Source organism: Artibeus jamaicensis, unplaced genomic scaffold (assembly GCF_021234435.1).
Source record: "Artibeus jamaicensis isolate MK-2021 breed Jamaican fruit bat unplaced genomic scaffold, CSHL_Jam_final contig_373, whole genome shotgun sequence".
Lineage (NCBI taxonomy): Eukaryota > Metazoa > Chordata > Mammalia > Chiroptera > Phyllostomidae > Artibeus > Artibeus jamaicensis.
The window spans coordinates 297,559-321,259 of record NW_026521807.1 but is presented as its reverse complement, the minus strand read 5'-3'; the positions used below and the strand labels follow the sequence as shown (position 1 = coordinate 321,259).

Genomic DNA, 23,701 nt, shown 5'->3' with positions numbered 1-23,701 from the left:
ACCATATACTATATATTTTATTCTTATGAAATTCTATAAAAGGCAAAATTTGTAGTGATTGAAGCAGATCACTGATTGCCAAGGGCTAAAAGGTGATCGGAAAGGATTTACTGCAGAGGCATAACAGATTTTTTCTGATGGTGTAATGTTTCTAAGTCATGATTATAATAGTGATTACTTCAATAAAGCTATTAAATTTTTAAAAATAAAGAAAAAAAGAAAAGCAGGTGAGAGACCTATTTCTTGGTCAACTAATCTTTGCCACGCTCTTTGTTTCTCAGGTCCGTCCTATCACGTTACCTGGGACTCTCTCCCAACTCTAACTTTAGCTTTTCCTGTTTAGTGCCTTTCAGCCCTGTTTTCTTAGACTTTTTCCTATGAGTGAGTATAATTGAAAAACAGCTGCTTAGGGCCCTATTCTCTGAACAGGTTCTCTGAGTCTTCCATATTAATGTATTAAATTAATCCATGTTAATATATGAAAGTCCAAGTCCTAGAGAAAGGCCTTGTCTTAACACACAGGCAGAATAGTTATTGTTTACATGGCATAAGTTTTTAATTGAGTAATTTATTTGAGAGCATTCTAAACAAAGCAGGTTTCACAGGATTTTGCATGCATGTTCTTTCTTAGGTCTGATTGCCCTTTCCAGCACAGGGCCGCACCCACCACCAGCATTGTTTTAAGCTTAAATCAGGTAGGGGAAGTAAGGCAGCCTAGAGATTAGGAGACTTCTTGGAGACAGAATGAGGACTATGTCAAAGCCAAGGGGCAAAGGTCCATCACCCCTTTTCTGTAGCCTCCAAGTCCTTCCCTGGGAGTTCATGATCATGCCTATCTTAGGTTCTCCCTCCCTTGAGGAATCTTACCCATCGTTGGCTAACTGATCAAGCATTGGGGGCCTGTCAGGGTGAAGTAAAAGGAGCAGAGGTGGCGCCCCTGCCAGGGAGATAAGCTTTGTCTCCTTAGTGGCTCATGGTCTGAAGGTCACTCACTCAGCCTTAACCATGGGGGGGAGTGGGTTACAGCTTCTGAAATCAGGCAGGGTGCTTCCTAACAAAGGAGGACAAAGGGCTCTGTTAAAGAAATTGAATGAACCTTCTGTACACAGTTTACCAATGTCTGCCTCTTACTACAGTAAAGGCAGTGTATCTGGTACTTCCATGGCATCATATTTGGTCTCTACAGGAACAAACCAGCCCAAATCAGGGAGTCCATCTGCAGTTGTTATATCAAACTTAATAAATATTCTTGGCCAGAATTTGAAAACTTTTCTGATAACTTTCAACGCTTTGTAGTGGTCTTATAATGAAGGCAGAAATTACTGATCTAAAGTGTCAATAGAGATAACTTTGGAAAAATACCTTCTAGGCAGCTGAGATTCTACTGCAACATGGATCAAACCCTAATCAACAGAGTCAAAAACAGAGGACTGCTTTAGATGAAGCAGATAATGAAAAAATGAAAGAGCTGCTAAAATCTTATGGTGCTATTGAGACGGAGAATAGAGATGAGAGTAACACTATAGCCGCTGGTATGTATGTCAATATTACTTACTGTTTCTATAGATGTATACCTCTGCTTAGAAAAATAAAATCTTTATATTTCTAGTGCAAGTTGTTTTATAATGGGAATAGATGTTTTGTATGTTTTAAACTCTTGAAAAACATTTACTTTTAGCAAGTAAAATTTCTAAACTTGGTTTAATTTATAAATCATATGATCATAATGATATAAATCATTAGACTGGGAGTTCATGTTGAAATAAAACTGATACTATTCATTAAACAAACATTAATCAACCTAGCATTGGGTGTGACATAGAGATACAACTGAAAACTACACAGATTGATTTACATGTAGGGAGGATAGAAAAGAATATATTGCTAAACAATCTGTAACTAAGATTTCATTACTTCAAAATTTATAATGATTCATATAAAAGGTAGACTAATGCCAGTTTTTAAAGAATCTAATATTCTAATGCTAGAATATGTATTTATTAAACAAATATATGGGTATGTGTGTAATATAATAGTGAAAAATATTTGAAGGTAATATACCAGGCAAAATTTTATGAACCATTTTTAGCAGTGATTTGAATTTAAATAATATAAGCAATTGCCGAGGATAATCATTGTGTCATATTTTACTAGTAAATTAGATCACATGTAGGTCAAAGTCAAAACTGAGAGAAGGTTCCTCTTTTCATTGTCTGCCACTATATGGTAAGTCCATAGCATCAGGGTCTTTTTTAGATCCCCATCCATGTCTATCCCTCTCCACAGCCATATCTGAAGGTTTGGGCCCCATGATTTACTTGTATATCAGCTCAGCTTAAGAGAAGCCTTGCATTTGAAGTTATTGGTCACTCTGTTATGAAGTGCTTTTCTTTTCCAACTTGTCTGTTGTTTCTTGTGCACATATTTCCTTGGTCAGATACTCCGAAAGGGATGGGGGATATAGGATGCAATGGCTACATGGAGAAAGGGAACCCAGAATGGGGGAAGGGTCAGAGAGAACTTTACAATAAATCATAGTGATAGTGCTTAAGAGCACAGACTTTGGGATCAGATCTGGTTTTAGTTCTAGCTGTGTGACAATTAGGCAATCTCCTAAATCCCTCGAAGCTTCACTTTCCTCTTTTGTGAAATTGATATAATAAACTCCTTATTTCATAGGGTTTATATGAAGATCAAATAAGATGATTCAGGAAAAGAGTTTGTTATCCAGCATGTGATAAGTATTCAGTAAATGTTAGCTGTAATTAGTCAATCGATAATTAATACCAAGGTGTTGACCAACACTAGGACATTATAATAATTGTAGACTTAATTTATCCATTCCTGTCACCGTTGAAACTGATAAAATGAAGCTGAATTTTTTTCACATTCCAACTGTATTTTCTAATTTTATTTCTTAAAGTAAAAATTGCTACTCTCCAGGCCAAAAGACACAAGTCGTGTTATTGTGATGAGTTAAAAACTGTTGATCCACCTTCTCTTTCACACCAAGAAAAAACAAGAGAATGCCTTCCTATGGTGAGCGAAGTTGAAATCCTTTGTTCTTCATCCTAGAAAGTGCCATTCTTTGGGTCAGCCAGACTTTCATTATCAGCAGCACGCTTTCCTTTTTAAGAACATGCAGCTTGAAAATGTTTTTATCATTTAAAAAAAAAGACTAATGGAACAGAATGATCCAAGAAAATATGTTGTATGGTTAATTCTCATGTATGGTTATCTGCATTGATTAAGAGTTATAGAGTAGCCGTTGTTTTTTACACCTAGGTTTGGTTCTTTGGCTACTTCTTGTCCTATACACACTACCAGTGTGTAATAGTGTGTGTTCATTGTCCCACTTCCTAAAAGTTTCTAGGATACATACTAGGTAGAAAAGACTCCGAAACTCAGACAGCAGGAAGGAAAGCAATCTGGTTAGCCATCCTGGATATCACATGTTTTATAGTGATAGATTGTGTTTGCCATATATGAAACCCTTCATATAAAGGTATATTTTTGCAAAAAACAACAGTAGTTTCTCAATAAAATATATATTAATTGATCAGGTATATATACTTAATTTGACAAAAACCACAAAACATGATCCTCACTACTCACTTCTTAAGCAAAGTAGTACCCTCAGTGAAATATTATTTTGAGTAAAACTATGTAAGTTGATTGCATTTCTCTTACACACTTTTTGTTAGTGAAGAGAGGGAAAATGTCATTCATTGAACCCAAATTATGATTAATCATCTAATTTATATCTTTATATTAAGTGGTATTCAAGCTAAATTGTATTTGCCTCAGCACTTTGAAAATATTTTACCCTGTTTCCTGGTACTTGTTGTAATAGATGAAAAGTCAATTGTCAACCAAATTGTCAATTCCTTGTAGATAATCTGTCTTTTAATCCCACAGGTTTTTTTTTAATTGATTATGCTGTTACAGTTATTCTATTCCCCCCTTCATTCCCCTCCACCCTACCCTCCCATCCCCACCATTACCCCCCTTTAGTTTATGACCATGTGTCTCAAGTCCTTTAGATTCTATATTTCCCATGCTATTCTTGCCCCCCCATCTATTTTCTATCTACTGTCTATACTACTTATTTTCTGTACCTTCTCCCCCCATCTCCTCCTCCCACTCCCCTATTGCTAACCCTCCTTGAGATCTTCATTTCTATGTTTCCACTCCCGATCTAGCTGTCCTTTTAGTTTGCTTTCGTTTTAGGTGTGGTTGTTAATAACTGTGAGTTTGTTGTCCTTTGACTGTTCATGTTTCTTTAACTTCTTTTTCTTAGATAAGTCCCTTTAACATTTCATATAATAAGGGCTTGGTGATGATGAACTCCTTGAATTTGATCTTATCTGAGAAGCACCTTATCTGTCCTTCCATTCTAAATGAAAGTTTTGCTGGATAGAGCAATCTTGGTTGTAGGTCTTTGGATTTCATGACTTGGAATACCTCTTTCCAGCCCCTTCTTGCCTGTAAGGTCTCTTTTGAGAAATCTGCTGACAGTCTGATGGGGACTCCTTTGTAGGTGACTGTCCCCTTAGCTCTTGCTGCTTCTAGGATTCTCTCCTTCATTTTAATTTTGGCTAATGTAATGATGATGTGCCTTGGTGTGTTCCTTCTTGGGTCCAACTTCTTTGGTACTCTCTGAGCTTCCTGGATTTCCTGGAAGTCTATTTCCTTTGCCAGATTGGGGAAATTTTCCTTTATTATTTGTGCAAATACGTTTTCCACTGGTGGCTGTGCCTTTCCCCTTTCTGGTACTCCTATAATTCGGATATTGGAGCGTTTAAAGATGTCCTGGAGGTTCCTAAGACTCTACTCATTTTATTGAATTCTTGCTTCCTGACTCTTTTCTGTTTGGCCATTATTTGCTTTCTTCTGGTCCACTCCATTGATTTGAGTCCCAGTTTCCTTTTCATCGCTATTGGTTTCCTGTGCAATTCCATTCATTTCAATTAGTTTCGCCTTCATATGTTTCTCTAATTTGTGGGTATAATCAACCAGTTCTGTGAGGATCCTGATGACCAGTGTTTTAAACTGTGCGTCTGAGAGTTTTGCTATTTCTTCATCGCTTAGGTCTATGGGCTCAGGGACTTTGAGAACTTGCGACATTTTTGGTCTGTTCTGGCCCTTTAAGTGTGAGAAGCAGCACCTTGGACTCCCAGGTCGCTGGGTTGTGACGCTGTATGTGGGGGCGTGGTCAGAGCGGGGAAATAGCGGCACTCTCTACTGCCGCTTGCCGCGGGGACACCGGCCCTGGTCCAACCACCTACTCCCTCGCCTGTCCCCTCGCGCACAAATAGGCGACCATAGTCAACACGCAGCACCGCTTCCGCGCTGTCTCCTCCGCGGTCGCTCGCCTGGTCACTCGCTGGGTCACTCGCTCAGTCGCTCGCTCAGTCGCTCACTAGGTCCAACCCTGTGCCTGGATTCCACATCTGGATTCCGCGCCTGAGCCCATCTGACCGAGTCCTCCTGTGCAACCCTGCTCCACCAGCCACTGTTTTCGCCCCTTACCTGTCAGGCTGAAGAATTTGTTGTTAACGGACTTCCGAAAAGTTCAATTTTTTGTGTTCTGGCTGTGATTTCTGTTGCTAATATTTAGTTGTCCCTAAACTTGGTTGTGTGAAAAGGCATGGCACATCCACCTATACCTCCATCTTGGTGGAAGTCCTAATCCCACAGTTTTTAAGATTTTTTCTCTTATTCTTTTATGTTCTACAGTTTCAGTGGGTTGTGTCTAAATGTGGATGTGTTTTTATTAATTATACTCAGTACTAAACATGCTCCTTTAATGCAAAGACATTTCTCATTTGTATTCTGGAACCTCTCTGTCTTTGTATCTTTGAATATTGCCTTTCCTCTAGTCTCAGTATTCTCTTTTTTTGAAACTCCTGTTGAGATGTCTGTTAGACTCATCTCCATATGTCCTAATACATTTTTTATATTTTCCATCACTTTAACTTTACATACTATATTCTGGGTGATTTCCTTTAATTTCTCTTCCAATTCATTATTTTTCTCCTCAAATCTTTTTCATCTCTTCAATCTATACATTGACTTTTCATTTTAATGACTATTTTTATTTCTAGAAATTGTCTGCTTTTCAAACTTTTGTTTAAAAAAGAAAACGAAACAAAAAAACTTTTTTGCTCTTGCCTTACAATATTGATAGCATTGAAAAAATCTTTCCAAACATTTTAAAAGGTATTTTCAACTCTCCTTTTAACTCTTTTTTATCATAACATGATTCTTCATGTGGTTTGTAATTTTTTGTTACTGCAGTCTCACTTCAGTGTTGGTTGTTTACTGTGGGAATTTTGGTGAATCTGGGCTTCCTGTTTAACATTTGCCTCTGTTGGGGCCTTAGAGGTTTGTTAGTTGCACATCAATTTTTATGCTAATTTCTCATTTTGGGTTTCTGAACCACACATTTTGTAAATTTAGTCCTCATATTCATGTGTGACAAAAGTAGGTCTCTTCTACCTAAAGCCCTGGATGGGTGACAAGAGAGTTTTTCTAATTCTTATCTAATCTGTAAGTACACCCACTCTGGGCCACTAGCGCCCTGCAGGGACTCAATTATAACTCCCACCTCACGCAGGGTTGAGGCCTTATCTCCTGTTCTTCTATGGGCATTGAACACCTAGCACCTAATATCTGTGTTTGTTCCAAACTCCCCAAAGGGTCACTCTAGTTTTATTTCTGGCACCAGGGAATTTCCCTTTTTCCATTTTTAGCTCTGAGTGTTTGTGTGTGTGTATTTAAAGCTTACCGTATTTTGTCCAGTGTTTCCATGTGTTGGTAGTAGTTCCTTCTATATCAGCTCAGCCCACTGTATTGTATCTTACAGGTATATTTTCATGTAAAGATTAGAACATTATGAAAAATCACTCTATTGTTACTAAATCTATGGGTGTTTGCTGTAGGAATGATGTATATCATTTTAGATGCCTAGCCCTAGAGAATATGTGATGGAGATGTAGGATTCTGAAGAAAACCAACTTTACAAAAAAGAAAAACTAAAATGAAATACGAGGACTTTAAATGTAAAATTGATTTTGAACATTAGGAATTTCAAACCAAATTGGGAATAAGGAGTAACTCTGTGGCCACATACAAAGGAAATGAGATGCTTTTAGTTTGGTGCTGCCTTCAGATCACAGCATGTAGGCAGCCTCCTCCTCTATCTCATATTTAAGAAGTACAGAGATAATAATAATCAACATTCACTGAGTACTTACCATATGGCAAGCTGTCCTCTAACTACTATCGTAATGCATTTAGTCCTCATAATAACCCTCTAGGTAGGTTCTGTTATTGTCATTATTTTCCTTATTGTAGATGAGGAATCTAAAATAAGAGAGGTTAAATAATTTAATACAAAATTACATTTCTATTAAGTAGCAGTGCCAGAATTAAGCTCCAGGAAGTCTGGCTCTGGAGCCTGTATTCTTTATCATTGTGAAATATTGTACAAAATTTAAAAGAGGTGTCAGAGGCAAAGATGATTCTGCCATAGTAAAAATAGCAAATCTGGAATAAAATAACAGTGAAGTTTTATAGTAAGGAGAATATAAACTGTGTAAAACTGCTTGTTCCAAAGATAATCCTAGGTTAGGGTTTTTTTGGTCTGTTTTTTAAAAATACTTGAGCAGTAATGAAGGTGGAATATGGAGGTCAGTATGGGAGTGAAAGTTTATGGCCAATGGTGGCTAAGACATGCATCCACCATATAAGGCAAAACAGAAAAGAAAGACAGCATCAGTTGTTTTCTTTATCTGAACCTGTAGGTAGAGGCTTAGCCTGGACCCAAATTCAGACCTTTAGTTTGCCTTTATAACCATAGCCATTTATTGTAAAAAGAAGTAAATCTCGTTGTTTATTTGTTTTTAATATTTTTATTTTATAGTTTCATTTTGATTCATTTTATAAATGACAGCAATGAGATTGCTTTTCAACATAGTTGGATTGTTTTATTGTGTGCATTTTCCATATCCCTTCTGGGCAACAGAGTAAAATCTCAGAGTAATATACTTAGAAGGCTCTGAGGATCTATACATTTTAAAAATGAATGTGTATTGAGAATATATTAAAGGACAGATAATTTGAGTCATTTTGTTACAGAACAGAGGTGCAAGGGTGGGGGTGAAATATTTGGCCTGCCCGGGGACGCCAGAAACTGTTGCAGAACAGACACACTGAGGCCCGGACTCCAGAGGATGGTATACTAATACTGTCTGGACCACCTGCTGGGCCCAATCATCCGTCCCCAATTGGAAAGACATCTCTCAATGCCAGAGATTTGTGAAAAGGAAATGAAATGTTTATTTAATGCTATATAGACCTAACGTAGTAACTTAACATAGTAACCTAACATCTTCATTAAAGTATCAAATTTCTCTAGAATATCCACCTATGCATACAGCGCTCCCTTCTCCCCATGTCTAATTCAGGGTACTCAGGAAAAGAGCACACGTTCGTTTTTCCAGGCAGCTGGTGCTATCAGCTGTGTCGCTGTCCAGGTAGGATCTCCAATTAATCCAAAGTCATGTAGCACCTTCTCACGATCCACTGGCAAGGGTTCTTTGTACCCATTTTTCCAGGCAAAGTATCTCCTGTTTCCCAGGCCACTCGGCCAAAGGGAGCACCCCAAGGCTGTGTAGGCCTCTTCTACCAAAGCTGCAGGGGTCTGCACTCCGCCAAAAGCGCGTGGCTTTCTTCTTCACGTGGCTGCAGGGGTCCCCACTCTGGCGAAGCTGTGTGGCTCTCCCCTTCACCTGGGCAAGAGGGGGTCCTCACTCTGCTAAAACCACGTGGCTCTCTCTTTAATGGTTGCTGTGTCTGGGTTTTAAATCCCCTCACCAATCTTCCTCTCTACCCCTATTTCCAACTCCTCCCATGATCAGTTACACCTGCCAGTATTTCTGTATTATTGCAAGTTTAATGGGCTGCCATCATGAGTCTGGGCAGGTATGGCCCCATGTCCTGGAGCCAATCTTCTCCAAGCTCCCCACACAGGTGCTGTAACTTAGGGGACCTGCCCCCCATTTACATCTTGGAGGGAAGTGACTTCGTCCCCCGGGTCCAAGCCTGGCCACAGCCATTTAACATATCCAAGTGACCTGCCAAAGGCTATAGATATGTTAAATGACCTTGCCATGGATTAGCTTTAAGGCTATGGCTTGTACAAAACAGCCCTGCATGTTCCTGCTCTGTGTGTCCCTTCCCCCAACTCACACCTGTGGGGGAAGAGATGAGGACATCTTATATGTCTCTCCAATAATTCCTGTACACCTTGAGTTCTGGACACCATTCTAAATCCCTTTTTGGGCGCCCCCCCTCTTGGCCACACCCTGTATCAATTTCATCAGTTGTCTTCTATTGAGCAACAAGTACATATCCAACAGTGTGGAGACCACAAATATAAAAATCATGCTCCTGCCTACAAGATCTCATTATCTTGATGGAGAAATATAATATATATGGCATACATACTAATACTAAATTCTGTAGCACTAAAATTCTTAAGTAATTCTGAAAAAGGGAAAATCAGTATGGATTAGATTACTAAGAGGTTTCTTATATGAGATGGGCACTATATAATAATAAACAGTATTTATTGAGCTCTAACTTTGTGCTGGCACTGTCCTAACCATTTTACATGTGTTACTCAATTCAAACAAGGAGAGTAAGTGACTTGCTGGAGTTACCAGCCAGGAAGAAATGAAGTCAGAATTTACACCCAGGCAGTCTGGTTCAAGAGTTTGCTTTCTGATTCTATTTCTCATAACAAAGAGAGGGATCTGGGCAGAATATATTGAAGACATTCCAGGAAGGAAGATTAATACTGACAGGGGTATAAAGATATGGTCTTAAATCCCCTTTGTGAGCTTTTGAGTAGTGTTTTGTATTCCTAATATTCTGTGCAATATTTTAATAGTGTGCAGTGATAGTCATAAAGTCTTAAAGTAAACTTGTATATATGTTATACATATATATACTATGTTATACATATATATATACCATGTTATACATATATATACTGTAAATACTATGTGCTGAGTTGTTTGGTTTTCTCCTACACCTATAATTATAACAGAAGTCAATGAAAAATTATGATACTATTTTTCAGAAATAGATCTGCTACTTAAGATATATTTTATTCTTTCCTCAAATATGCAATATTTATATAGTTAAAATTAAACAAAGCATGAGTACATTTTGAATGTAAAGGGAAATGAGTATTTTTTAAATTTAAATTATGTTTTATTGTTTATGCTATTAAACAATTGTCCCAATTTCCCCCCTTTGCACTCCTCCACCCAGTCCCCCTCCCCTTAGGTAATCCCCACACCATTGTCCATGTCCATGGACCTTGCCTTCTATCTTCTTTGACTACTATATTCCCTATGCTGAACTTTATATCACTATGAGTATTCTATAACAAGCAATTTGTACTTCTTAATCCCTTCACCTTTTTTTGCCCATCCCCCTACCTCCACTTTCATCTGTCAGCCATCAAAATGTTCTCTGTAGCAATGATTCTGTTTCTGTTTTGCTTCTTCATTTATTTTGTTTTTTAGATTCAATTATTGATTTTATTGTCATTTTATTATTAATATCTTTATCTTCTTTTTAAAGAAGACCCTTTAACATTTCATATAATACTGGTTTGGTGATGATGAATTCCTTTAGTTTTTTTCTTGTCTGGGAAGCTCTTTATCTGTTCTTCAATTCTAAATGATAGCTTTGCTGGGTAGAGTAATCTTGGATGTAGGTCCTTGCTTTTCATCACTTTGAATATTTCTTGTCAATCCCTTCTAGCCTGTAAAGTTTCCTTTGAGAAATCAGTTGACAGTATTATGGGAGCTTCCTTGTAGGTCACTAACTCCTTTTCTCTTGCTGCTTTTAAGATTCTCTTTTTGTCTGTAACCTTTGGCATTTTAATTGTGATATGTCCTGGTATGGTTCTCTTTGGGTTCATCTTGTTTAGGACATTCTGCACTTCCTGGACTGGTATGTTTATTTCTTTCACTGAGTTAGGGAAGATTTGTCATTTTTTCAGATAGGTTTCCAGTTTCTTGCTCTCAGTCTTTCTTTTCTCCTTTTGGCACCCCACGATGTAAATGTTGGTACACTTGAAGTTGTCCCAGAGGCTCCTTATCAATCCTCATTTGGGTGGGGCAATTCTTTGCTCTTCTTAGTTATCCTATTGTTTGGTTTTTGCTTCCATATATTCTAAATCACTGATTTGATTCTCAGCTTCATCCACTCTACTGTTGATTCCCTGTAAATTGTTCTTTATTTCAATTAGTGTATCCTTCATTTCTGACTGGTTATTTTTTATGGTTTCCGTGTCCTTTTTCATGCTATTGAAGTTCTCTCTGAGTTCATCTACTTTTTCCCTAAGTTCATTAAGCCTTCTTGTAACCAGTGTTTTGAATTCTGCATCTAGTAGATTGCTTGCCTTCATTTGTTTAGCTCTTTTTTCTGGAGTTTTGTTCTGTTCTTTCATTTGGAACATGTTTCTTTGTCTCCTCATTTTGTAAGCCTCCCTGTGTTTGTTTCTGTGTATTAGGTAAAACTTCTACATCTCTCTGGCTTAGTAGAGTAGCCTAATATAGTAGGTGTACTATAGGATCCAGTGGCACATCCTCCCTTATCACCCAAGCTGGATACTTGAGGTGCACCCACCATGTGGTCTATGTACACTCCTAAGTGAGATTTGATTGCTGTTAGCAGGTTAATGGAAGGGATTTACCCAGGTCGATCAGCTGCAAGGACTGGATTTGACCAGTGACCACCAGCCTCTGACCATTGTGGAGGATCAGCTGTGCAGGGGTCTACTCCACAGAGAAGGACTTACTTCAGCAAGGCTCCGATGCCTTCTGGATCCATGCCTTGAGTGTGTTGTTTGTGGAGGTGGTGAGGTGGCGGTGCTGCAACATGGTCTATAGCTGTACACTGGGTACATAGGCTCTGAGCCTCCTGAGAGGCACAGGCCAAGGTCAGCAACTTCCTGTGTTCTGTCTGGGGCCATTTGGCAGAAGCTACAAAGCAATCTGTAGATGGCTGCTACTTGTGCTGGGCTTGTGCTGGACTTCTGCTTGGGCTTATGCCCAAATAAGGCAAGCTGTAAACCAAGGTTAGCTGCTGCTGTTGCCAAGCCTGGAGCCACTTAGCAAGAGGTATGTGGCTCACTGAGGCCAGATGCTGCTTGTTTGAGAAAATTGAGGAAAATCTGAAGCATGAGCCAAGACAGGCCATTCATATTGAGAAGCCCCTGGAAACAGCTAAGGTGTGCCTGAAAATTGGGTTGGGTGGAGCCTCAGAAAATCACCATGGTGAGGCAAACAGTGCGAGCCAGGTTAATGGAGTCTCTGATATGGTTCCCACCTGCCAGCTCTGTGGGGGGAGTGCTCAGAAAAGGTACAGTGACCTCTGCTAGCACTTCTGTCTGAGAGAAAGCTGTCCCTCAGCTTTCACCCTGATCCCAGACACTTCAGCTCCCCCCCATGTGCCTCTGGTGCCTGTCAAGCTGCTGCCTCAGTGCTGGATCTTAGAAGGAGTAATTTGATTAAGTCTGTGTGCATGGGCCCTTAAAGAGGAACTGCCCAGGACTCCAGAAATTTTCTGTCTTCCATAACCTCAATCCCAGTGGGTTTTTACAGCCAAAAGTTCTAGAGATTTATCTTCCTGGTACTGGAACCCTGGGCTGAGGGGCCTGGTATGGACCTGGGACCCCTCACTCCCAAGATATTCCTCCTGATTTTCATCTACCACATGGGGGTACAGGATCAGCCCATTCTCTTTGCCTCTCTTACCATTTTTCACTGTGGTTTCTTTTTTAATTCTGTAGTTGTAGGACTTCCATTCAGCTTGATTTCTGGCAGTATTGAATAATGGTGGTTCTGCAATTTAGTTGTAATTTTAGTGTAGTTTTGTGGGGGACAAGCACATTTACCTACTCCGCCATTATGAGAGTGAAATTTCCATCCTTATTTGATAAATTAGTATTTTTAATAGCACTTTCTTTAGCACTTTCACTGTGCATTTGTCAGTTGCCTATCAGAAACATCTAATTTCTTATAATGTTTTTAATATTTTTATTTGATAGCATCAAACCATCAATGCCATTCTACAAGATATAGAAGAAAAACAAGAAAATTTATTGGAGTTTGAAATAAGAACCCCTGAAGATGCAGGTAAATAGGTATTCATACTCAAGTTTGAATCATTACTACCTTATCACAGTGGCTGAAAAAAATGGCCTTTTAAAAAAATGTGAGAGTAGAGTGTCAGGAGAGATTATTAGAAGTCAACAATGCAAACCACTAGTTGATGTAATTGTTGATAAAGATACCTAGATTCAAGGTATAGCATGAGTCACTTGAGAGCTACTCAGAACCATGATCAGAATAAGCTGCTGGCCCTGGCTGGTGTGGCTCAGTTAGTCTGAGCATCATCCTGTAACCAAGAGGTTTTGTGGGTTTGATCTTCAGTCCAGGCACATGTAATTCCCAGTGTAGTCATGTATGGGAGGCAACGAGTTAACATTTCTCTCTTACATCAATGTTTCTCTCTCTCTCCTTCCCGCTCTCTTCCTCTCTCTCTAAAAAGCAATGAAAAAAATGTCCCTGGGTGAGGATAAAAAAAAAAAAGCTACTATGGTGATATGTCTAGATGAAGATCACAAAGCACAAGATAGTGATTAGAGATAAGATTATGTTACTTTGGCTTCTCAGCTTCACCCAACTATGGTAACCCTTAACGAATTAGGAAAGGAATGGTACTAGTGACACAGCAAAGCAAATCCTCATACCTTTCAAATGAACAGATATGTCTTCCTGTATAGATATCTTCCTGTTTACAAAACACTAGTGATTCAAGATGGCAAATCAGACTAATTTTTCACCTAATTATCTTAATTTCTCAAAACTTCAGTAAATATTTGAAAATCTTTGATAGTTCACAGCTACTTTTACTTTTTAAAAAGATTTAATTTCTTTATTTTTAGATAGAGGGGAAGGGAGGAAGAGAGAGGGAGAGAAACATCGATGTGCAAGAGAAACATCAATCAGTTGCCTCTCACACACCCTCAGCTAGATACCTGGCTGGAAATCAAACCAGAGACCTCTTGGTTTACAGGGGTTTACGGGGTAACAGTCCACTGAGCAACACCAGTCAGGGCACAGCTATGTTTTCTTGAGTTACGATTTACAAGGTGGAAAGTAGCTCCTGATGTATGCATATCTGAATGTTAAACGTTAGTTAGCTAAAAACAAAAGTAATTTAAAGTACCTCATCAGTTTTCATGTAGCAAGATACAACTGTTAGTTCATCCCTTGTCCTAACTCATGCTGTGAAGATTTTTAAAAAATCATTTTCTTTTAAATTGTACCCACTCTACTATTCATCCTGGCCTAACACATGGTACATGTTATACTTTGAGGAAAATAATCCAAAAAAATTTATACCCCTCTGAAATATGATGATTTGTATATTTTATTTAGTATTTACAATACCTTACATATCTATCTGCCTTCAGGTAGAAGCCCTCATAGGCAGGATCATAGGACAAGCCCCACATCAGGTCTTCAGGATCCTGGTATATTGGATCCACTGTTGGAAGGGAGGACAGTTCCAACACAGCAGCAGCTTTCTCTGCCCTGCTGTGGAAACTCCTTGCTCTTTAGGGTCTCAACCTCTAGGTGGTCAAGGAGAAAGCCAGATATGAGTCCATTATCATTTCACTGGGAAGCTATTATGCTCTCAACAACCCTTAGAGGAATGCTCCCATTAGGCTTGAAATACAGGGGAGAAACCCCCACACCCCTCACTTTTGCTGCTCAGGATGGGGATTCCCACCCACTGAAGCAACAGCTCTGTAAAGAAATATCTTTGCAAACTCACTACCTTCATATTCTGACACCTTTTATATCTTTGGCTGAGAGGGTCTAAGAGTAATGAATCCCATTTTGTACATTTGTAAATTTTTCTTCTAGATGTATTGCATTCACTTTTATACCAGATAATCTTTAGTGCCTCAACTTAACTGAACAGAAAAATGTTCATTTAAAATTTGTGTGTTATTTTTTCCTAAGCATTTTAACTATATACTTCATCTAAACTCTCTTCTCCATGTATGATGTTAGATAAGAATAGAATAGAGTTCTCTCTGTAGGGTTTTCCTGTATTTTTCTACTCTTCTATCTGTTGAGTAATTTGTCTCATCCTCATTGTTTTATAATGCCTTATTATCATATACATTAATATGCCTTATTATCATATATATTAATATGTATACTACGATTATACATATTAGGGCAGTTTCTAGGCTTTCTAAAATACTATTAATTTAATGTCTCTGTGATAAATATCACATGTAAATATCTTTTTAAAAAATATATTTTATTGATTATGCCATTACAGTTGTTCTATTCCCCCTTCATTCCCCTCCACCCTACACACCCCCTCCCCCACCATTCCCTCCTTTAGTTTATGACCACGTGTCTCAAGTTCTTTAGATTCTATATTTCCCATGTTATTCTTGCCCTCCCCCCTGTCTATTTTCTACCTACCATCTATGCTACTTAGTCTCTGTAACTTCTCCCCCCTTCTCCTCCTTCCACTTCCCTGTTGCTAACCCTCCATGTGATCTTCATTTCTATGGTTCTGCTCCTGATCTAGCTGTCCTCTTAGTTTGCTTTTGTTTTAGGTGTGGTTCTTAATAACTGAGTTTGCTGTCCTTTCACTGTTCATCTTTTTTATCTTCTTTTTCTTAGATAAGTCCCTTTAACATTTCATATAATAAGGGCTTGGTGATGATGAACTCCTTTAACTTGACCTTATTTGAGGAGCACTTTATCTGCCCATCCATTCTAAATGAAAGCTTTGCTGGATAGAGCAATCTTGGTTGTAGATCTTTGGTTTTCATGACTTGGAATACTTCTTTCCAGCCCCTTCTTGCCTGTAAGGTGCCTTTTGAGAAATCAGCTGACAGTCTGATGGGAACTCCTTTGTAGGTGACTGTCCCCTTATCTGTTGCTGCTTCTAGGATTCTCTCCTTCATTTTCATCTTGGTGGCTAATGTAATGATGATGTGCCTTGGTGTGTTCCTTCTTGGGTCCAACTTCTTTGGGACTCTCTGAGCTTCCTGGATTTCCTGGAAGTCTATTTCCTTTGCCAGATTGGGGAAGTTCTCCTTTATTATCTGTTCAAATAAGTGTTCTACTGGTGGCTATTCCTCTTCCCCTTCTGGTACCCCTATAATAATTCGGATGTTGGAACATTTAAAGATGTCCTGGAGATTCCTAAGCCTCTCCTCATTTTTTTGAATTCTTGTTTCTTCATCCTTTTCTGTTTGGTCATTTCTTTCTTCCTTCTGGTCCACTCCCTTGATTTGAGTCCCAGTTTCCGTTCCATCACTATTGGTTTCCTGTGCAATTCCCTTCGTTTCAATTAGTTTAGCCTTCATTTGTTCCTCTAATTTGTGACTAAAATCAACGAGTTCTGTGAGCATCCTGATCACCAGTGTTTTGAACTGTGCATCTGATAGGTTGGCTATTTCTTGGTTGCTTAGAAGTATAAGCTCTGGGGCTTTGAGCTGTTCTTGAGCCATAATGTTTTGGTCTGTTCATGCCTGTTGTGTATGAGGGGCGGAGCCTTAGGTGTTCACCAGGACGGGGCCACCCAGGTTGCTGGGTTGTGATGCTATATGTGAGGGTGGGGTCAGAGAGGAGCAATGGTGCTTGTTCCATGCTCTCTCTCAGATTTCTGTCCCCTCTACCTCTTCCCACAAGCAAATTGGGCCCTTCTGGTGCTGTCTCGCAGGTGTATGGGCTTGTGCACCCTCCAGGACCTCGTGGGTCTCTCCAACGAACTCTCTGTGAGCCTGGGATTCTCTCCCGGCACCTCAACCTTGAAAGTCTTTCCAATTGGTGCTTTCAGGCTCTAATTTCCATCACTGGGGCCCTGGCCTGACTGGTCTGTCTCACTGTTTGCTCCTTCACTTGGTTTATCTGCACGTGAATGTGTGACCACAGTTAGCCAGCCACCTTGTACCCCCACTGGGTCCGCCTGTTGCCACTCTTCACATGGGATTGCCAACCGCTGCTTGTGCTCCTGGGTCGGTCAAGGCCAATCTTTCCTGCCCAACCCTGCTCTGCCCCTGACTCTACCCCTCTGTCTTGCTGAATGGTTCGTTGATGTTGGACTTCTGTATAGTTTAATTTTCCGTGTTTTGGCTGCATTTTTGTTACTAAAACTTTGTTGTCTTTAAACTTGGCTGTGTGAGGAGGCACAGTGTTTCCACCTACGCCTCCATCTTGGCCGGAAGTCTCGCACATGTAAATATGTTTATATCCTTTCTTTTCTTTTTTTTTTTTATTTTTGTTCAAGTACAGTTGTCTCAACTTTCCCACCACCACTTCCCCCACCACACCCACCCCGACCTCCCACCCACAAACAGAATATTTGAGGTTACTATGATAATGTTGTTTTTACCTGTGGTTTAGAATTCATTTAGAAAACCCAGTGTGACTGGATACACAGATAATGGAAATATCAGTATCAAATCTGCTAAACAAATTTATATTTAATTTCTTAATGATCATAGATGTTTCCCCCCCACCCCCCCTTTTTCAGCACATGTATCACATTGTGAAACTAGCCTTTTGGGGGAGACAAAAACCACTCTGGGAATACTGATTCTTTCCTTACCAAATCATTTGTCTGACTTGCAAAGGCAGGTTCTGGAACAAATTCCAACTCTGAACTTCATGTTATTTCTAACCACTGATTTTCTCTAGTTAAATTATCTAGAAAAATATGCATTGATCTAAAAAATTAGACAAAAACTTAGGGGAACAAAGCCAAAGTGAAAATGAATAGCAAGTAGTTTAAAAGAAATTAAATCTAAGCCTTTTAATTTCCTATTTCAGAGTCTGTATTTGGACATAATCAGTATTTATGTGTAAATCCTGTGGATTTGTAATGGGGCTAGGAGTGCATGTTGCCTGTACTTAGGAGGCAATGGAAGAAAGTAGGAAAATTATAAGTAATTATTATACAACTTAGTTCAGTTAGATCTATAAGTGACATTCGATTTCATATAAGCCTATGCAAGTGTTAAGAACAAGAACTGGCTTTGACTGGTGTGGCTCAGTGGATTGAGTGCTGGCCTGTGCACTGAAAGGTTGGTGGTTCAATTCCCAGCCAGGGCAAATGCCTAGGTTGTGGTCCAGGTCCCCAGCTGGGGGCATGTAAGAGGCAACCAACCGATGCTTCTCTTGCACATCTCTCCCTTTCTTTCTCTCTCCCTTCCCCAGTGTCTAAAAAAAAGAATAAGAACTTATAGGACAATTTTTATTTTTAAACTCATATAACATAATTATGTATATTATAAATATATAAAACAATACATCATATAAGTATATTAATGTGCACATACAAATATATACAGTACTGTCAAAGTAGTAATAGAGGTCATGTGACTCATCTAGGTTCACTAACCTTAGTCAGTGGGGTAGCAGGATTAGAACTAGCCTGGCTGCTTTCTTGGTACAGTGTTCTTACCGGAACATCTCAGGATACTTCCATAGCGTGATACAAGTTAATAAGTCATGATTTTTATATCTGGGCCATCGATATTGGGGGAGAGGGAGGGAAATAATAAAATTAATAGTAAGGATGAATTCTATGTGACCAAATTTAATGTTTGCTGTGTCTTAATTAACAGATTTGTTACTTTATTACCATGTTTCTAGAACAATACACTGAAAAGATGCTAGAGATAAAAGAGATTATGGATAATGTGCTTGCCAAACAGAAGGCAGAAAGGGATGATCTGGCTAAAAAATACAGGTGAGTGAAAAAAATAGGTGTGTTAGAGTTTTCAGATTTTTCTCTTTATAGCTATAATAGTAAGGCCTAGAGTTTCTTAAGAATACAGATGTCCCCTTGCTGGGTGGCTCAGTTAGTTGGAATATCGTCCTGTACACCAAAAGGCTGCTAGTTCGATCCAGAGTCAGGGTACTTACCTAGATTGAGGGTTTGATCACCTGAGTACAGGAGGCAACTGATCAGTGTTTCTCTGTCTTTCTGTCTCTCTCTGTCTCTCTCTCTCTCTTTCATCAATAAACATCCTCAAGTGATAATTTAAAAAAACTACAAAAATAGTACACAAATATTGCTTAGGTCCAAAAAATATGTTTTTGAGTTTATCTAATGTTTACCTCCATGGGCAATTGTACTTCCCAGAAAGATAGTTTCTTCTTTATTACTGGAAATACTCAGAACATGACATTGTAATATCTTACAAAGTTGTTTACAGCCAAGATTTTTACTAAAACTTTTATGGTTGTGAATTCCAAAAATAATTTTTTGTCTTTAGTAAACTCAAATTTTTTACATTAAAAATTTTCTTTTTGCTACTATAAATGTCCTCCTGAGCAGTTTAATCATGTATATTTTGTCATTTTGTGTACTTCTAAATTCTCAGGGCTCTTAAGAAGTTTTATCATGATTATATTATTTACATATCACTTCTCTTCCCTTTTGGAGAATGATACATATACTGTTTTCTTATTTGAATAATATTTTTATTAGTTTTTCATATACTTAGCTACATATGTCCCCTATTTTTTCTTGTGATGAGAACTTTTAAGATCTGCTCTCTCAGTAACTTTTAAATATATAATACAGTATTACTAACTATAGCCACCATGCTGTACATTGCATCCCCATAACTTACTCACTTTATAACTGGAGGTTTGTACCTTTGACCACCTTCACCCATATTGTCTACCTCCCACACCCAATTTGGCAATCTCTTGTCTGTATCTGTGTGATACACACATATGTATAAACACATACATGCATACTAAATACATATGTTTTTAGATTTCACATATAAGTGAAATCATAGTGTATACTCTTTTATCTAATTTATTTTACTTAGCTTAATGCCTTCGAGGTCCATCTGTGTTTTCACAAATGGCAGGATTTCCTTTTTGTGGCTGAATAATATTCTACTGTGTGTGTGTGTGTGTGTATGTGTGTGTGTGTGTGTGTGTGTGTGTGTGTGTGTATGTGTTACATTTTATTTATCCATTCATTCATTATGGACACTTAGGTTGTTTCTATGTCTTGACTCTTGTTAATAATGCTGCAGTGAATATGCAGATATCTTTTTGACACTGTTCTTTATTCACATGTAATCTTTCTAATTTTTTGATATTCTTATAATCATTTGGCATCTATTGCATATTCAAATTTTTCCTGAACTTATTTTAAAATTAGTTTTTTATTTTTATTTATAAATCTATCTTTTTCCCAATTTTGTTTTCTCTCTAGTGAATAAGTATCACAAATTCCTTTTTGTACAACCAGTGAGTTTATAGGATCTAGAGATGGGAAATTGACTAAAGAATATTTTCTAGGGGACTTTAGATAAGGCTAGGTTCAATTTTTCTTTACACCTTTTGATTAACAAGTTACCTAGAATTTTGGAAAGTTCCTGATCACATAGGGTTTCAAGTGTAAATCCTTATTAATATTGCTTTAAGATTTAAAAGCCTATACCTGATATCAAACTGTATTACAAGGCCACTGTAATCAAAACAGCCTGGTACTGGCACAAAAACAGGCACATAGACCAATGGAACAGAACAGAGAGCCCAGAAATCAACCCAACCCTCTACAGTCAATTAATATTCGACAAAGGGGGGCAGTAACATAAAATGGAGTAAAGATAGCCTCTTCAGCAAATGGTGTTGGGAGAACTGGACAGCTACGTGCAAAAAAATGAAACTTGAGCACCAACTTACACCATACACCAAAATAAATTCAAGATGGATAAAAGACTTAAATATAAGCCATGACACCATTAAAGTCCTAGAGGAGAACATTGGCAAGAAAATCTCAGATATTCCATGCAGCAACATTTTTACTGATATGTGCCCTAGAGCAAGGAATATAAAGGAAAGAATAAACAAATGGGATCTCATCAAAATAAAAAGCTTCTGCATGGCTAAAGAAAACAGTATTAAATTAAAAAGACAACCAACTGTATGGGAAAACATATTTGCCAATGATACCTCAGACAAAGGTTTAATCTCCAAAATATACAAAGAACTTACACGACTCCACTCTAGGAAGACATCCAACCCAATTAAAAAATGGGAAAAGGACTTGAACAGACACTTCTCCAAAGAGGACATACAGAACATTCAGAGACACATGAAGAGATGCTCAATATCGTTAGCTATCAGAGAGATGCAAATTAAATCCACAATGAGATACCACTTTACACCAGTCAGGATGGCTATAATAAACAAAGCAACAAACAACAAATGTTGGAGAGGTTGTGGGGAAAAGGGGTCCTTAGTTCACTGTTGGTGGGATTGTAGACTGGTACAACCATTATGGAAAACAGTATGGAATTTTCTCAGAAAAATAAAAATTGACCTGCCTTTTGACCCAGCAATTCCACTGCTAGGATTATACCCCAAGAATCCTAAAACATCAATTTCAAAGAACCTATGCACCACAATGTTCATAGCAGCACAATTTACAATAGCCAAGAGTTGGAAGCAACCTATGTGCCCATCAGTAAATGAATGGATCCAAAAATTGTGGTACATATACACCATGGAATTTTATGCAGCAGAGAGAAAGAAGGAGCTACTACCTTTTGCAACAACATGGATGGAACTGGAAAGCATTATGCTGAGTGAAATAGGCCAGGCATTGAAGGACAAATACCATATGATCTCACCTTTGACAGGAAGCTAAAGAATAAAACAAACAAGCAAACAGAATAAAAACAAAGACGCTGAAATAGAGAACAAGTGGGCAGCGACCAGAGGGGAGAGGGAAGGGAACTTAAGGGGAAAAAGGGGGAGGGATTTTGAGGAACAAGTATGAAAGACACAGAGTTGAGGACTGGGGATGGGGGGGGAATGGGAGGGAGGGGGGAGACCGGGAGGGGGGGGGAAGGGGAAAAAAAAATGTACTTGAAAAGTAACTAAATAATAAAAAAAAAAAAAAAAAAAGATTTAAAAGCCTGTAAGCCAAAGAACACTTTTATTCTCTGTCTGAACTCTGTTTCATCTGGTTTTAACTGTACTGTTAATTTCTTTTTCTTCTTTTTAGTTTCTTGCATTTTTATGGTACCAGTTATTTGCTAATTTGATTCCTTCTTGCTGCTGCTTCTACTTACCTCTACTACTTGGAGTTCAGTACCAACAACTCTAAACCATGATAGAAGAAACAGATATCTATATTACTGCTTCCCTTAAAACAGTTGCTCTTAAAGGATGGTCCCTAATGGTCCCTGATACCATTTCAAGGGGTCTGTGAAGTCAAAACTATTTTTATAAGAATATTAAGATGTTATTTGCCTTTCTTTGCTCTTATTCTGTCATGAGTGTACAATGGAATTTTCTTGAGGCCACATGATGTGTGATGACATCATCACTCTAATAGCTAATGGAATGTGTGCTTGGGTACTCTTGTGTTTTTCAGTTTTCTCAGTTTTATTTTCTAAGGTAGTAAATAATGACAGATTAAACCCATATAAACAAGGCTCTTTGGGTTTCTCAGTCGTTTCTAAGAGTATAAAATCCTGAGAACAAAAAGTTTGAGAACCACTGGAAATAAGGTGTCAAGATATCCTGAAGATAACTGTGGAATAGGTGGGTATAACCGAAAGGCAGAGGTGTGAATGAGTCATTTCCTCCCACTTAGTCCTCAAGCTCCTGAGAGATTTGGTTTGGGGGAGGCACACAGGATAATGCTTATGTAGGCAGTCCCTCTGGACTTGAAATGCCTCAATACAAGTTCAAAGTACAATTATAGTAATTGTTGAACTGAATTTCTCAGATCTAGCTCAGGTATGATTATTTACAAAATAATCTCACTCCTCCATAACTAAGGGAACTTGAGTGGAACTTACTCCTAAATTTTACTTTCTGGCACACCTTTCCACACTAAACAGGTAGGCAAACTTCAGACTTAGAGAATGGTGTTCCTGCCCAGGCCAGTGTGTCTTGGTTGGTTGGAGCACCATTCAGTGCACCAGAGAGTCACGGATTAGATTCCCAGTTGGGGCACATGTGTGGGTTGTAGTTCGCTCCTCCATTGGATTGGACATGTGAAGGAGGCAGTGGAGAAATGTTTTTCTCTCTTCCTTCCTCTCTCTCTACTATATATATATATATATATATATATATATATATATATATATATATATAATCTAGAAGAAGTCTTTATATATATAAGAATTAGCATATATATATGTGTGTGTGTGTGTGTGTGTGTGTGTGTGTGTGTATGAAGAAGAATGATGTTCTTCCTTGGCTGTCAATTGCTAGCTTCCAAGTAAAGGACTAGTAGATATCTAGATAGACCACCCAAGTTTTGTGTCTCTCTTAGGGTTGACTCACAACTGCTAAATAATGATATCGATATAAATGTGGATATAAATGTGGGTAATGACATTGTCACCTCCTTAAAAAAGGCCAACTCAAGTACCTAAAGAATCAGCCCCCTCTCAAAGGATATTCATTGCAGAGACAGACTTTTGTGCACTTTGAGGTGATCAGATTTGAATTGAGATAAAGTATCTTTAAAATGCAATGACTCTTTTAAAAAAGTTTTCTACTATGTTTATGAATTTTTT

General features: G+C 38.4%; 1 protein-coding gene across 1 annotated transcript in view; it reads left to right on the top strand.

Annotated features, from left to right (window-relative positions):
* The window catches only part of ANKRD31 (ankyrin repeat domain 31), a 137,438-nt gene that overhangs the window by 89,132 nt on the left and 24,605 nt on the right, over positions 1-23,701 (top strand). The window contains exons 18-21 of the mRNA XM_053664472.1: positions 1,370-1,532; positions 2,924-3,039; positions 13,136-13,223; positions 18,786-18,882. Coding sequence (XP_053520447.1) covers positions 1,370-1,532; positions 2,924-3,039; positions 13,136-13,223; positions 18,786-18,882 — 464 coding nt within the window. The remainder of the gene's footprint in view (positions 1-1,369; positions 1,533-2,923; positions 3,040-13,135; positions 13,224-18,785; positions 18,883-23,701) is intronic.